Source organism: Protopterus annectens, chromosome 12.part0 (genome assembly GCF_019279795.1).
Source record: "Protopterus annectens isolate FY-2018-M chromosome 12.part0, PAN1.0, whole genome shotgun sequence".
Classification (NCBI taxonomy): domain Eukaryota; kingdom Metazoa; phylum Chordata; order Ceratodontiformes; family Protopteridae; genus Protopterus; species Protopterus annectens.
In genome coordinates, this window is record NC_056746.1 from 1,277,576,939 (window position 1) to 1,277,590,672 (window position 13,734).

The 13,734-nt window shown below is 43.2% G+C and overlaps 1 protein-coding gene across 6 annotated transcripts in view; it reads left to right on the plus strand.

The window, feature by feature from the left end:
- The window catches only part of CCHR12.PART0H20orf96 (chromosome chr12.part0 C20orf96 homolog), a 599,743-nt gene extending 590,404 nt beyond the window's left edge, over positions 1-9,339 (plus strand). For all 6 annotated transcript variants that reach the window (XM_044090313.1, XM_044090315.1, XM_044090317.1 and 3 more), the window contains one exon: positions 8,941-9,339. In XM_044090313.1, coding sequence (XP_043946248.1) covers positions 8,941-9,001 — 61 coding nt within the window. In that variant the 3' untranslated portion in view covers positions 9,002-9,339. The remainder of the gene's footprint in view (positions 1-8,940) is intronic.
- The last annotated feature ends 4,395 nt before the right edge of the window (positions 9,340-13,734 follow it).

The window sequence follows — 13,734 nt, forward strand, 5'->3', positions numbered from 1 at the left end:
GCAATCGTGGGACTCCACACATATCTACTGACTTCACATTATCCAAACGTAATGAAAGTTTTGAAGCATGAGGAGAATAAATCTAAGATGACTTCTCCGCTTAATTTAGCAGAAGCACATCGATGTCAAGCAGGAATGGAAATCAAATTAGCAGTAGATAAAAAACTGGCAGCAACTGAATGTGCCAAAGAAAAAAAGAAAAAATATAAGGTGAAGGACCAGATGAGAAGGCAAAAAGTGTGGAAAAAACATAAATATAGTTTCAAGTGTTAAAAACTTCTGCAAGAGCCTCCTGTTGATCAGGAATGAACACAGGAATGGTTAAGGAGAGGCAAATTCAAACCAAGAAATGAAAAGTTAATATTGGCAGCCCAATACAGTGGGCTACGTGCACGCTGGTTTACAAAGTCCATTGAACATGTGGGAGAAACAGACAAATGTAGGTTTTGTAAAATGAAATTGAAAACAGTCACAAACCTTGTCGCTGGGTGTCACACACTAATGGCAGAAAGACTGCATACTGAAAGGCATAATAATGTGGCAAGACTGTTGCACTGGGGATTGTGCAGACATTATGGTATCGAAGTGGCTGAAGAAACACTGGAAACATGAGCCACAAAGCAGCATAGAAAATGATGAAGTTTATATCACATGGGATCACCCATGAGCTAGAAATGGTCCAAAACAACCAATTACTACAGCTCTTGTGCTGAGTTCACTTCCTTCAGGGACAGATAGGCTGCTCAAGGCTACCCACTCCCACTGGTGAGCAAAGAAACTTCCTTCTTATCCAAGTAAGGTAATGGACAACACAGGAACTACACCACAGCCCAGAATACAGCAAAGCCTGTAAACTGGTCTAAACTAGTCGAGAGGCGGGAAAACAAGGATTATTATTTTTTTTTTTGTTTTTAGATAGAAAGCACTCAGAAATACAGAAGGCAGCAATAAATCAGTTACACAGGCTAGCACACTTTAGTGGGCAGCCTCAATAGTTAAATTAAACAAACACAGATGTTCGATTAATTTTCGACCAGGTAAACTTTTAAGTGCAGATACTATAAAATGCAGCAAACAGTTAAAAAAACAGTATACGCTTGTTTTGGACCATTTCTAGCTCTTTTCAAGTTCCCTGTTTAAAATCTGCCTCAGAGTGTTTTTTTCTGGCTGTACTACTCAGAGACAGCAATACATGGTCCTGCAGAGTGGTCCTAGCTACAGAGAACTGAGAAAAGTGACTACTTTCCAGATTTACGTATTTTTTTCTGTTTTTTACTTGGAATACCTTCTCTTGCTTATTTTAAACAAGCTTATACTGTTTTTTTAACTGTTTGCTGCATTTTATAGTATCTGCACTTAAAAGTTTACCTGGTCGAAAATTAATCGAACATCTGTGTTTGTTTGTTTAATCTAACTATTGAGGCTGCCCACTAAAGTGTGCTAGCCTGTGTAACTGATTTATTGCTGCCTTCTGTATTTCTGAGTGTTTTCTATCTAAAAACAAAAAAAAAAAATAATCCTTGTTTTCCCACCTCTTCTCGACTAGTTTAGACCAGTTTACAGGCTTTGCTGTATTCTGGGCTGTGGTGTAGTTCCTGTGTTGTCCATTACCTTACTTGGATAAGAAGGAAGTTTCTTTGCTCACCAGTGGGAGTGGGGAGCCTTGAGCAGCCTATCTGTCCCTGAAGGAAGTGACCTCAGCACAAGAGCTGTAGTAATTGGTTGTTTTGGACCATTTCTACCTCTTTTCAAGTTCCTTGTTTAAAATCCGCATTAGCGCGGCTTTGCCGGTTAAACAGGGTTAAACTTTTCCTGGCTCCGCCAAGTCTGCTCTTCAAATTTTCCCTTAGAAAGCTCTTCTCTTAGAATAACCAGTCTACTCGTTATATTATAAGCATAGCACTTGTTCTCTAAGCTACTCTTCTAAGCAAGCACTCTCAAACTCAAGTAGCACTACATCCACCTACCACCCCAACCACTTCCCTTAAAGGCACAGCACTCTCTTAAAATATTCTAGCATGTCGAGTGGTAGATTGCTAGCATCTTCTCCTGCTCAGCTGGTTAATCTGGGAATCTTGAGACAATGCTATAATTGTCTCATGTACACAGACAACCCTCTCCTCCTCCCAACAAACTCAAATGTGAGAGATGCAACTATATAGCCAAACTGGAGGCTGAACTCTCTCAACTCAGGACTGGCAAGACCAGACAGGAGGAGAAGGTAACCACACACACAACAAACCCAGTCACACATAGACCTACCCCAACTGCAAATCAAGCACATAATAACACAAAAACATACCCGGAGGCTCTATTAAAAAACTTACCAAAACAACAGAGGCTCCCAAAGCAGACACCCAAAAGTCCACCACCTCAAAACATAACACATGCAACACATACTTCAATAAATCGGTGTGTCAATAAATCACAGCCCTTAAGGCTAAACACTATGCCTGATACACTAGTTATAGGTGACTCTATAGTCAAGACACACTGACGTCCCACTTACCAGGCTGAGCAAGGAGAGGGTAATGGTAAGCTGCCTATCGGGGGCTAGGATCCGCCATATAACACACGCACTCAGGTCACTCAAAAGCACGTACAAATATGACTCCATCATTGTCCATGCCGGCGTGAATGACCTGAGACGTACCTCCTTGGACTATATGAAGAGAGACATTGAGGAGCTCTCTGATTATGTAGCCCAGGCTGGTATGACCCTGAACCTGAGCAGCATCCTGCCCTTACCAAGAATGATGCCACAATACAAAGACAAGATGATCAGCTTTAATAATTGGCTCAATTACTGGTGTCATTCTAGGGGGATCCAATGTCTGTCTGCTTGGGATGACATGCTGGACAAGCCACGCTGCTTCACAAGGGGCGGCTTGCACCTGTCACCACTGGGCTTCCGGATATTGCCTAAGGCTCTTGCCACCCACATAGTGCCTTTTTAGGCAAGGCTCAAAAGATGAACCCACCTCCTTAGAAAACAAAAATGGAAAAAAATTAAGGGTAATGCTGCTCAACGCCAGAAGTCTAAATCTCAAGATGCAGGCTCTCGAAGCACTCCTCAGTATGGAGAACATCAATGTCTGCACTGTAACCGAGACCTGGTTCAAGGCTCCTGAGAGCACCCCAGCGCTACTAGGCTTTACCTCGTATCATGCTTTTCAACCCAAAAACCCGGGCCGAACCACAAAGGGAGGGGGAATGTCCATATTCATCAAGGATACCCACACCTCTAGGTTAGTGGTAACTCATGAAGAATCGGAGACCATCCAGGTGCAGCTAACCATAGGCAAAACTGCTATACAACTGGTTGCATGGTACAGACCACCCTCCCAATCTCAAGAACCCCACTCAGCCTTCCTGAAGACATTGAAGATATGAATGTCTCACCAAATACCATCATATTGGGAGACTTCAACTATCCTAACATAGACTGGGTGCACTATTCTAGCCCTAACACCCTAGCCCAAAGGTTCCTGGAATTCATAAACTCAAATGCAGTGGAACAGCTAGTCACCTCTCCCACAAGGGGGGATAATATACTAGACCTGATCATCACAAACATGGGGGCAAAATGCTCCACACCGGAAGTATTGCCCTCACTGGTGAGATCTGACCACAAACTAATCACCCTGGATATACATTTACCACCTCCACCCCCAGCACAAAAGACTACAGTGAGAAACTTCTCAAAAGCCGACTTTACACTTCTCAAGACTGAGATGGTATCATTTAAGCCCTCAGGGCCAATGGAAACCACATCCCACAATGCTGAATCCTACACAAATGCTTTCTACGGACATCTCCAAGAATGCATGGATTGTGCAATCCCAAATAAAACCAAGACCCTCTCCACCAAAGGAAAGCGTCCTGTCTGGTGGACCCCAGCCATAAACAAATTGTATAACAAAAGAAGGAAGCTACTGCAAGACAGAGCAAAATCCCATAAAGGGAAGGCATCTCTGATCAGCACTAGTAGAAAGCTACGTTCTCTCATAAAAATATCCAGGGCCAACTTTGAGAGAAAAATCACCAAGGACACTAAAGATAACCACAAGGCATTCTTCAGTTATGTTAGAAACCTGGGCGGAAACATTCAGATATGCTCAGAGTTAGTACACAAATACAAAATATTTACCGAACCCACAGATATTGCCAACATTCTGGCAGACAGGTTCAGTGCAAATTTCTCCCCTCCCTCACCTCCAAAAGAAGAAATACTCATCCCAGCTGAATGTAACCTCCCTGTCATCTCTGATGTCCAGGTGAGAACCGCCCTCAACAAAGCAAAAAACACAGCATCTATGGGACCTGATGGTATCCCCGGCTGCGTGATACGTGAACTCCAAGAGGAGCTAAACCCGCATATAAAAATGTTATTTAACCTTAGCCTTACTACAGGATATGTACCTGAACACTGGCATACAGCAACAGTGGTACCACTCCACAAGGGAGGCTCCACTACAGACCCTGGGAACTACCGCCCCATAAGCTTGACCAGCCTGGTTTGCAAAGCTATGGAAAGAATTATTATGGAACTCATAAACAATGACATTGGGGACCTACAGACACTTGATCCCACCCAGTTCGGCTTTGTAAAAGGCAGATCCTGCCTTTTGAATCTGGTTGACTTTTTCGAAACAGTCACTAGAGCCATTGATGAGGGCAAGGCAGTCCATACAGCCTACCTGGACTTGGCTAAAGCCTTGACACAATACCCCACTGGGATCATAGAAAAGCTAAACAGCTTAAAAGTAAATCCATATGTCACAAGATGGGTTGCAAACTGGCTAAAGAACAGAACCCATAAAGTCAAGATTGCGGGAGCCATGTCAGACTCAAAGCCAGTCACAAGTGGTGTCCCACAGGGCTCTGTCCTGGGACCCCTCTTGTTCGGCATTTACTTCTCAGATGTGAAAGCAAACATGGGAGGGTTGTGGCTGACAAAGTTCGCAGATGACTGCAAACTAGGCGCCATAGTCGATACACCAGCTGACACATACATCCTACAGAAAGGCCTCACCGAAACGGACAACTGGTGTCGGAATCACGGCCTTAAACTGAATGCCATGAAATGTATAGTCATCCCCTTTGGGAAATACAAAATACCCACAAATTATCACATAGACAGTAACCCACTGAGTACCGAAAAAGTAACCCACTGAGTACCGAAAAAGTAATCAGAGACCTGGGGACCCAAGTTGATAGTGACCTCTCATTTGACACCCACATTGCCAAAGTGGTTAGAAAGACTTTCTACCTTGCCCACCTTATCATGAAGGGGTCCACATCCAGATCAAAGGAGGTCATCGTGTCCCTGTACTCCTCCCTTATCAGGCCCATGATTGAGTACAGTGCCCCATTTGGTATGTACCTCACCCGGCACTTACAACAGCTGGAAAGACCCCAGAAGTACCTCACCAAGAGGATCAAGGGTTTCCAACATATGTCATATGCTGCTAGGCTAAAGAAACTCCAGCTCTATTCAGTAGCATACCGCCTGCTCAGAGGTGATCTGTGCCTGACATACAAGGCCATGTCCAACCAGGAATTGATGGACATGCTCCACCTCAAAAAATCAAAATCCATAAGAACCACGAGAGCCAAAGATTTAAACCTCAGTACAAACATGAATAGAACATGCTGGAGGGACAGATTCATAACTCAGAGGCTTCCCATACTCTGGAACAAAATCCCAGTCCATGTTAGGCAGAGCCCCTCACTGACTCTCTTCAAGAGAAATCTTGACGAGTGGATGGGAGATCGTAGGTTTACCCCGGGGGTCACCCCTGTATCGCTACTTAACAGAGGCACAGTAAACTAATTTTAATAAGTAAGGGGGTCTTCAATGTGTCACTACTAGACAAAGGTACAGTATTCTAAATTTATTCTATACACCTTAGTACCACTACATGGGGTGGCGAAAGCCACATCTCTAGGGCTAGGCTTGCAAATGCCTCAGAGCAGATAGCCTAGTACTAAACTATGAAACTATGAAAATTACCAACAGTTCAAAAGATAGATGCTAAAATGAAATTGAAAACAGTCACACACCTTGTCGCTGGGTGTGACACACTAATGGCAGAAAGACTGCATACTGAAAGGCATAATAATGTGGCAAGACTGTTGCACTGGGGATTGTGCAGACATTATGGTATCGAAGTGGCTGAAAAAACACTGAAAACATGAGCCACAAAGCATCATAGAAAATTATGAAGTTTATATCACATGGGATCACCCATTACCAACAGTTCAAAAGATAGATGCTAAAAAAACGGATGTAGTGGTCCAAGAAAAGAAGACAAAAGTAGCATTGATCATTGAAATCACCACACCCAGTGACTATAGTGTCTTGCGTACAGAGAGACACAAAGTCATAAAATACCAGGATCTGCAGGCAGAAATGAGAGCAATGTGGAAGAAAGATATCCAGACAGTTCCAATAGTAGTAGGAGCAACGGGTCTTATAAAAAAGAATCTACAATCATATTTAGATATGTTACCAATCCATATAACCCTGTATGAATTGCAGGAGTCATTACTGGGCACATTGAGGGTGCTGCGAAGAGCACTTTTGGCTGACATCAAAGATTGAAACAATACTAATTTCACAAACTTTAATCCTACTTTGACATAGGAATGGGGTCCATTCCCATCCTGGTATTAGAAACCGAAAAGATCTGGAGAAATTAGAAGAGGGAGAGACCTTATCAACAAAGATGTAGATAATCTCCTCAAAAAAGTTGACCCTACTCAGTTTGGATTTGTCAAAGGGAGAGCATGCTTGTTAAACCTGGTGGACTTCTTCAAGACAATCACCAAGACCCTGGACGAGGGGAAATCTATGCATACAGCCTACCCAGACTTAGCCAAGGCTTTGGACACTATCCCCCACTCAGGCATCATTGACAAACTCACCCAGCTAGGTATCAACTCTTATATCATTATGGCCTTAAACTCAATGCAAAAAAAAAATGTATTATCATCCCTTTCAGTAAGAGCAATGTTCTGCTAACTACAACTACCACATCAATATCAACACCCTAGGTATGCAGTCAGTGGAGAGAGTCCTGGGCACACAGGTTGACAGCAACCTTAGCTTTGATCACCATGACTACACAGTGGTAAGAAAGGCATTCTGTATTGCTTATTTCATAAATAAGGGCATTGCCTCGAGAAAAAAAGTTATAATCTCCCTGTACTCTTCCCTCATCAGGCCAATAATTGAGTACAACACCCCTTTTGGTATGTACCTTTCCAAGCACCTGCAGCAGTTGGAGAAACCACAAAGTTTCCTCACTAGTAAAATTCAAGGTTTTCAGCATCTGTCCTATGTGAACCATCTGAAATCATGGTCAATTTATTCTGTTTCATACAGACTACTCAGAAGCGATCTCTGCCTTGCATATAAATCAATCTCTGACCCTGTCTTACTGGAATGCTGCATATCCGCAAGTCAAATAATACATGGGTTACTCACTCTAAAGACCTTAGCCTGGTTTGTTTGTGTCTTTCGGCTTTTCCCGGTTAGGGGTCGCCACAACGGAACTCCGGTCCGCTAATGATTGGTAGTGAATTTTTACATACCGGGTTACCAGCCCTGACGCACAACCTTCAACGAAGGCACGCCCCATTCACGTATGCCTCCACACGGAAGACGCTCGAGCTGAGAATTGAACGGGACGTCTTGCTATGAGGCGACAGTGCTACCGCAGCACCACCACCGCAGACCTTAGCCTGGTATGTGACATTAATAGAACCTGCTGGAAGGACGGATTTGTCTCTCAGAGTTATCACACCTTTGGAATAGACTCCCACCTCATGTCAAACAGAGCACCTTATTGGCCATCTTCAAATGCAATTTGGACGATTGGATGGGTGACTAAATTCACCCCGGGGGTTCCACCTGTCTTCCTCTTGGACAGGTGCAATAGGTGCTGATCATAGAAATGAGGGTAGAACTTGGCTAGGCTTGTAAGGACCCTAGGACCATTAGCCTAGTAACTTTCTATAATCCTATGATTATGACTGTACATGGTTTCTCTGTCGGAAAGCAAGGAAATGAGAAATAACGTTTTCCTTTCTCTGTTTAATTGCTTATAGAGACCTTGCAAAATCTTCACATGGCAGTGATACCTCAGCACAAGCATAGTTTGGAAGAGGACAATCTGAAAAGATATAGGAAAAATTAAAGTTTTCATAAAAGTCCAGTGCCACTGGAATAGAGAGGGAGAAAGAGAGAAATGATGGGGTAGGGAGAAGCTCACGACTATATATGTAACAATCCAAGTTTCAACAGTTTCCAGAATGCCACAAGAAAAATCAGGAAAGATCAGACAGAATGGCCAGTGGCTTGCTGACCCAGCCCATGAGAATGGATTGGGGGTCTGTGCTTCTCATTTGATTCTTGGCACAGGTTAGGGAAGCTAACAAGAGCAGACAGTTTCATCAGTTAATGTAGGAAAAATTAACACTAACACACACACACACACACACACACACACACACACACACACACACACACACACACACACACACACACACACATACACACACACACACTGCCAGTGGCACGTTGAGTATTCTGTTACGTGCATCTTTCCACTTATTGTCTAACTAGGGGCATCTTTGGAAGTAAGAAAAGGGTTAAGATTGTTTAGACTAAAAAGGATATTGACAGAATATAATGAGTGATGTGGTCATCAGAGGGGAAAAACATGGATGTTGATGGAGACATAAAAAGTTAGTCCCACCGTTAACTTATTTTACGGAAGTAACCTTAGAGTGTATTATCCTATTCTTAAAATGTGTTTCAGTACATCTGAATGATAATGGCCATAGTTAAAAATGTTGTCTCTGTTCTGCTGGTTATATCAGCTATTGTATATGGCAGTAATATGTTACATACACGTTGTTTCTTTTTTTCAGATGCAGCCCAGATATGGATGTTATTTTAAATATCCCAGTGGAAGAATGGCTTCCAATTTAGCATCACAGTTTCCAGCCCTGCATGACACAGACTTTTCAACCAAGTACCAACCTCTCTGAAGGTTATATCAGTGCATATTTATTTTTATTCTGCAAGTAAGAAAAATGTTCCCATTCTCCAGACACCACAGAAGGTTCCTGTTATTCCAGGAATTTTACTGGCTTTTCATGAAAGCTTTGGGTGCATCTACAAAGACTACTCCATCTCAGAGAAGTAACTTTGCTGCATTCCAGTTTGGATTTCATAACTAGGGTGTTTCTGTGTTCTGCCATTTTTTAATTTCACACTTATTTTTACAAAACCTTTTCCCACCCAGGAATTAAAGAATTAAAACCCTACTGTCATTGTATGAGGTTTTAAAAAAAAATTCGTTCATGCTTATATTTGCTAAAACTCTCTGGTATACCTTTGGATCAAAAAGAAGATTTTCAAGTGTTTTTCAGTAGGTTATTCAATGAATCATAAAACTTACATGTGCATAGAAAGGTAAATACGTAGTTAATTTTTCTGTAACAACTATCTTTATAAATCCATCTGTTCAAACACCAAACAGAAGCAAATGTACACATTCAGTGCAATATATGTTGTATTTCTCATAAATATGTATCCTACAATTCCTCTTTTAGGAACTATCAAGAGAGGCATAGAAATAGCCATAATAGTATAAATAAGTGGTAATATAGACAAGAATGTTTTAACAGTCTGTAAAAAGTAAGCAATGGCATACAGAAATTATACATTACAGCTATATGTAGTCTTGAATTGTGGTAGATAGTGTCATTTGAACAAAGTGTATCCTGTATCCACTTGAAGAAGTTGTAACAAAAATATACACCAACATCTTAACATATGTAAATATTCAACAAGATTTTCCAGTAAAACTGGCAGAATGACAGGAATCTTAATTACATAAATGTTGCAAGCAAGTAAGTCAGATCTACGTAGTGCATGTATAACTTCCTGTTTAATTACATTGTTATTCCTGAATTTGTCAGATTGCATGATGAATAACATCCTTGTAGTGAGCAAGCAAGTAGTACCATTTTGAGTCATGACTTACTTTGGTCAAATAAGCAAAGCCAGCAGACAAAGTATCAAAACCTTAAGTGTCCCTTAAAAGGCATTCTGCATTTATCTCATCTTGTAGTTCCAAGGATTTGAGGTAGCTATTCCCAAACAGTGAGCATAGATGAAGAGATGTAACAAGGATACATTTGTATTTGACACTGAAGAGGGTGACATTCTCATAGGTTCATAGGTTCATACTAGGCTATCTGCCCTAGGGCATTTATGAGCTTAGCCCGAGTGTGTGTGGCTTTCGCCACCCCTTGGAATGAGAATACTATGTCCATTTAGGGTTTAGTTTACTGTGCCTCTGTCTAGTAGTGACACAGAAGTGACCCCCGGGGTAAACCTAGAATCTCCCATCTACTCGTCAAGATTTCTCTTGAAGAGAGTCATTGAGGGGCTCTGCCTAACATGGACTGGGATTCTGTTCCAGAGTGTAGGGAGCCTCTGGGTTATGAATCTGTCCCTCCAGCACGTCCTATTTATTTCTGTGTTGAGGTTCAAATATCTCGCTCTCGTGGCTCTGGTGGATTTGGATTCCGGATTGGACATGGCCTTGTACGTCAGACATAGATCTCCTCTGAGTAGGCAGTATGCGACTGAATAAAGCTGGAGTTTCTTCAGCTGTGCAGCATATGACATATGTTTGAGACCCTTGATCCTCTTGGTGAGGTACTTTTGGGGTCTTTCTAACTGCTGCAGGTGTCGGGTAAGGTACATCCCAATTGGGGCATTGTACTCAACTATGGGCCTGATAAGGGAAGAGTACAGACCTCTCCTGATCTAGATGTGAATCCTTTCATGATAAGGTGGGTAATATAGAAGGTCTTCCTAACCACCTTGGCAACGTGAGTGTCAAATGAGAGGTTACTGTCAACTTGGGTCCCTAGGTCCCTGATTACTTCTTCCGTACTTAATGGATTACCACCTATGTGGTAATTTGTGGGTACTTTGTTTTTCCCAAAGGGTATGACTATACATTTTTTGGCATTCAGTTTAGGGCCATGGCTCTGGCACCAGTTATTCATTTCTATGAGGCCTTTCTGAAGGATGCTTGTGTCCGCTGGAGTATCAGTTATGGCGCCCAGTTTGCAGTCATCTGTGAACTTTGTTAGCCACAATCCACCTATGTTTGCTTGCACCTCAGAAAAATAAATGCCGAACAAGAGGGGTCCCAGGACCGAGCCCTGTGGGACACCGCTTGTGACTGGCTTAGAGTCTGACATGGCTCCAGCAATTCTGACCTTGTGGGTTCTGTCCTTGAGCCAGTTTGCAACCCATCTTATGACATATGGGTTTACGTTTAAGCTGGTGAGCTTGTCTATGATGCCCGAGTGGGGTATTGTGTCGAAGGCTTTTGCAAGATCAAGGTAGGCTGTGTGAACTGCCTTACCCTCATCAATGGCCTTAGTGACTGTTTCAAAAAGTCAACCAGGTTCAAAAGGCAGGATCTGCCCTTGACAAAGCCAAATTGGGTAGGATCCAGTGTCTGTAGGTCCCCAATGTCTTTGTTTATGAGTTCCATAATGATCCTCTCCATAGCTTTGCAGACCAGGCTCGTCAAGCTTATGGGGCGGTAATTTCCAGGGTCCGTAGAAGCACCTCCTTTGTGGAGTGGGACCACTGTTGCTGTACGCCATTCTTTGGGTACGTATCCTGTAGTAAGGCTAAGATTAAACAGCAGCCTTATGTGCGGGTTTAGTTCCTCTTGGAGTTCATGTAGCACGCAACCCGGGATACCGTCTGGTCCCATTGATGCTGTGTTTTTAGCTTTAGAGAGGGCGACTCTCACCTGGGCATCTGAGATGTCAGAGAGGCTACACTCTGCTGGGATAGATATTTCTCCTTTTGGGGGGGGGGGGAGAAATTTGCACTGAACCTGTCTGCCAGTATGTTGGCAATGTCTGTGGGTTCAGTGTATTTTTTTGTCATTTTGGACTAACTCTGAGCATATCTGGGAGTTTCCACCCAGGTTTCTAACATAACTAAAGAAGGCCTTGTGATTGTCTTTAGTGTCTTTTGCGATTTTTCTCTCGAAGTTGGCCTTGGATGATTTTATGAGTGATCGTAGTTTTTTGCTAGTACTGATCAGAGATGCCTTCCCTTTTGGGGATTTTGCTCTGTCATGTAGTAGCTTCCTCCTCCTGTTGTAAAGCTTGTTTATGGCTGGGGTCCACCAGACAGGACGCCTGCCTTTGGGGGAATGGGTCTTGGTTTTATTTGGGATTGCATGAGCCATGTATTCTTGAAGGTGTCCGTAGAAAGCGTTTATAAAGGATTCAGCAGTGTGGGCTGTGGTTTTCACTGGCCCAGGGGCCTTGAAGGATACCACTTCAGTCTTAAGAAGTGTGAAGTCAGCTTTTTTCAGTATTTTGTGCTGGGGGTGGGGGCGGGATGTGGATTTCCAGTGAGATTAATTTATGGTCTGATCTCACCAATGAGGGGTATACTTCAGTTGTGGAGCATTGTGTCCCCATGTTTGTGATGATCAGGTCTAGTATATTATCTCCTCTTGTGGAAGAGGTGACTAGTTGTTCCATCGCATTTGAGTTTATGAATTCTAGGAACCTTTGGGCTAGGGTGTTGGGGCTTGAGTAATGCTCCCAGTCTATGTTTGGGTAGTTGAAGTCCCCCAATATGATGGTATTTGGAGAGACATTCATACTCTCCAGTGTCTTCAGGAAGGCTGAGTGGGGTTCCTGAGTTTGAGAGGGTGGTCTGTAGCATGCTACAAACTGTAGGGCAGTTTTGCCTACGGTTAGTTGCACCTGGATGGTCTCCGATGCTTCGTGCGTTGCCACTAACCTGGAGGTGTGGGTATCTTTGATGAATATGGATACTCCCCCTTCTTTTGTGGTTCAGTCCACGTTTTGAGGCCGAAAAGCATGATATGAGGTATAACCTGGTAGTGCTGGGGTGCTCTCAGGAGCCTTGAACCAGGTTTCAGTCACTGCACAGACATTGATGTTCTCCATACTGAGGAGGGCTTCGAGAGTGTGCATCTTGAGGTTTAGACTTCTGGCGTTGAGCAGCATTACCCTTAGTTTTTTTTTCCACTTGTGTTTTCTAGGGAGGTGGGCTTGTCTTTTGAGCCTTGCCTAAAAAAGCACTATGGGGGTGGCAAGAGCCTTGGCCAATATCCGGAAGCCCAGGGGTGACAGGTGCAAGCCGTCCCTTGCGAAGCAGTGTGGCTTGTCAAGCATGTCATCCCAAGCAGACAGACATTGGATCCTCTTAGAATGACACCAGTAATTGAGCCAATTGTTAAAGCTGATCATTTTGTCTTTGTACTGTGGCATCATTCTTGGTGAGGGTAAGATGCTGCTCAGGGTCAGGGTCATACCGGCCTGGGCTACATAATCAGAGAGTTCCTCTATGTCTCTTTTCATGTAGTCCAGGGAGGTACATCTCAGGTCATTCACACCGGCATGGACAATGACTGAGTCATATTTGTACTTGCTTTGGAGTGACCTGAGTGCTTGTGTTATGTGGCAGATTCTAGCGCCCGACAGGCAGCTTACTGTAACCTTTTCCTTGTTCATTCTGGTGAGCGGGACGTCAATGTGTCTGACTATGGAGTCACCTATTACAAGTGTATCAGGCATGTTGTTTGGCCTTAAGGGCTGTGACTGTTTGGCACACTGACTTTGTGAACTATGTGTTGC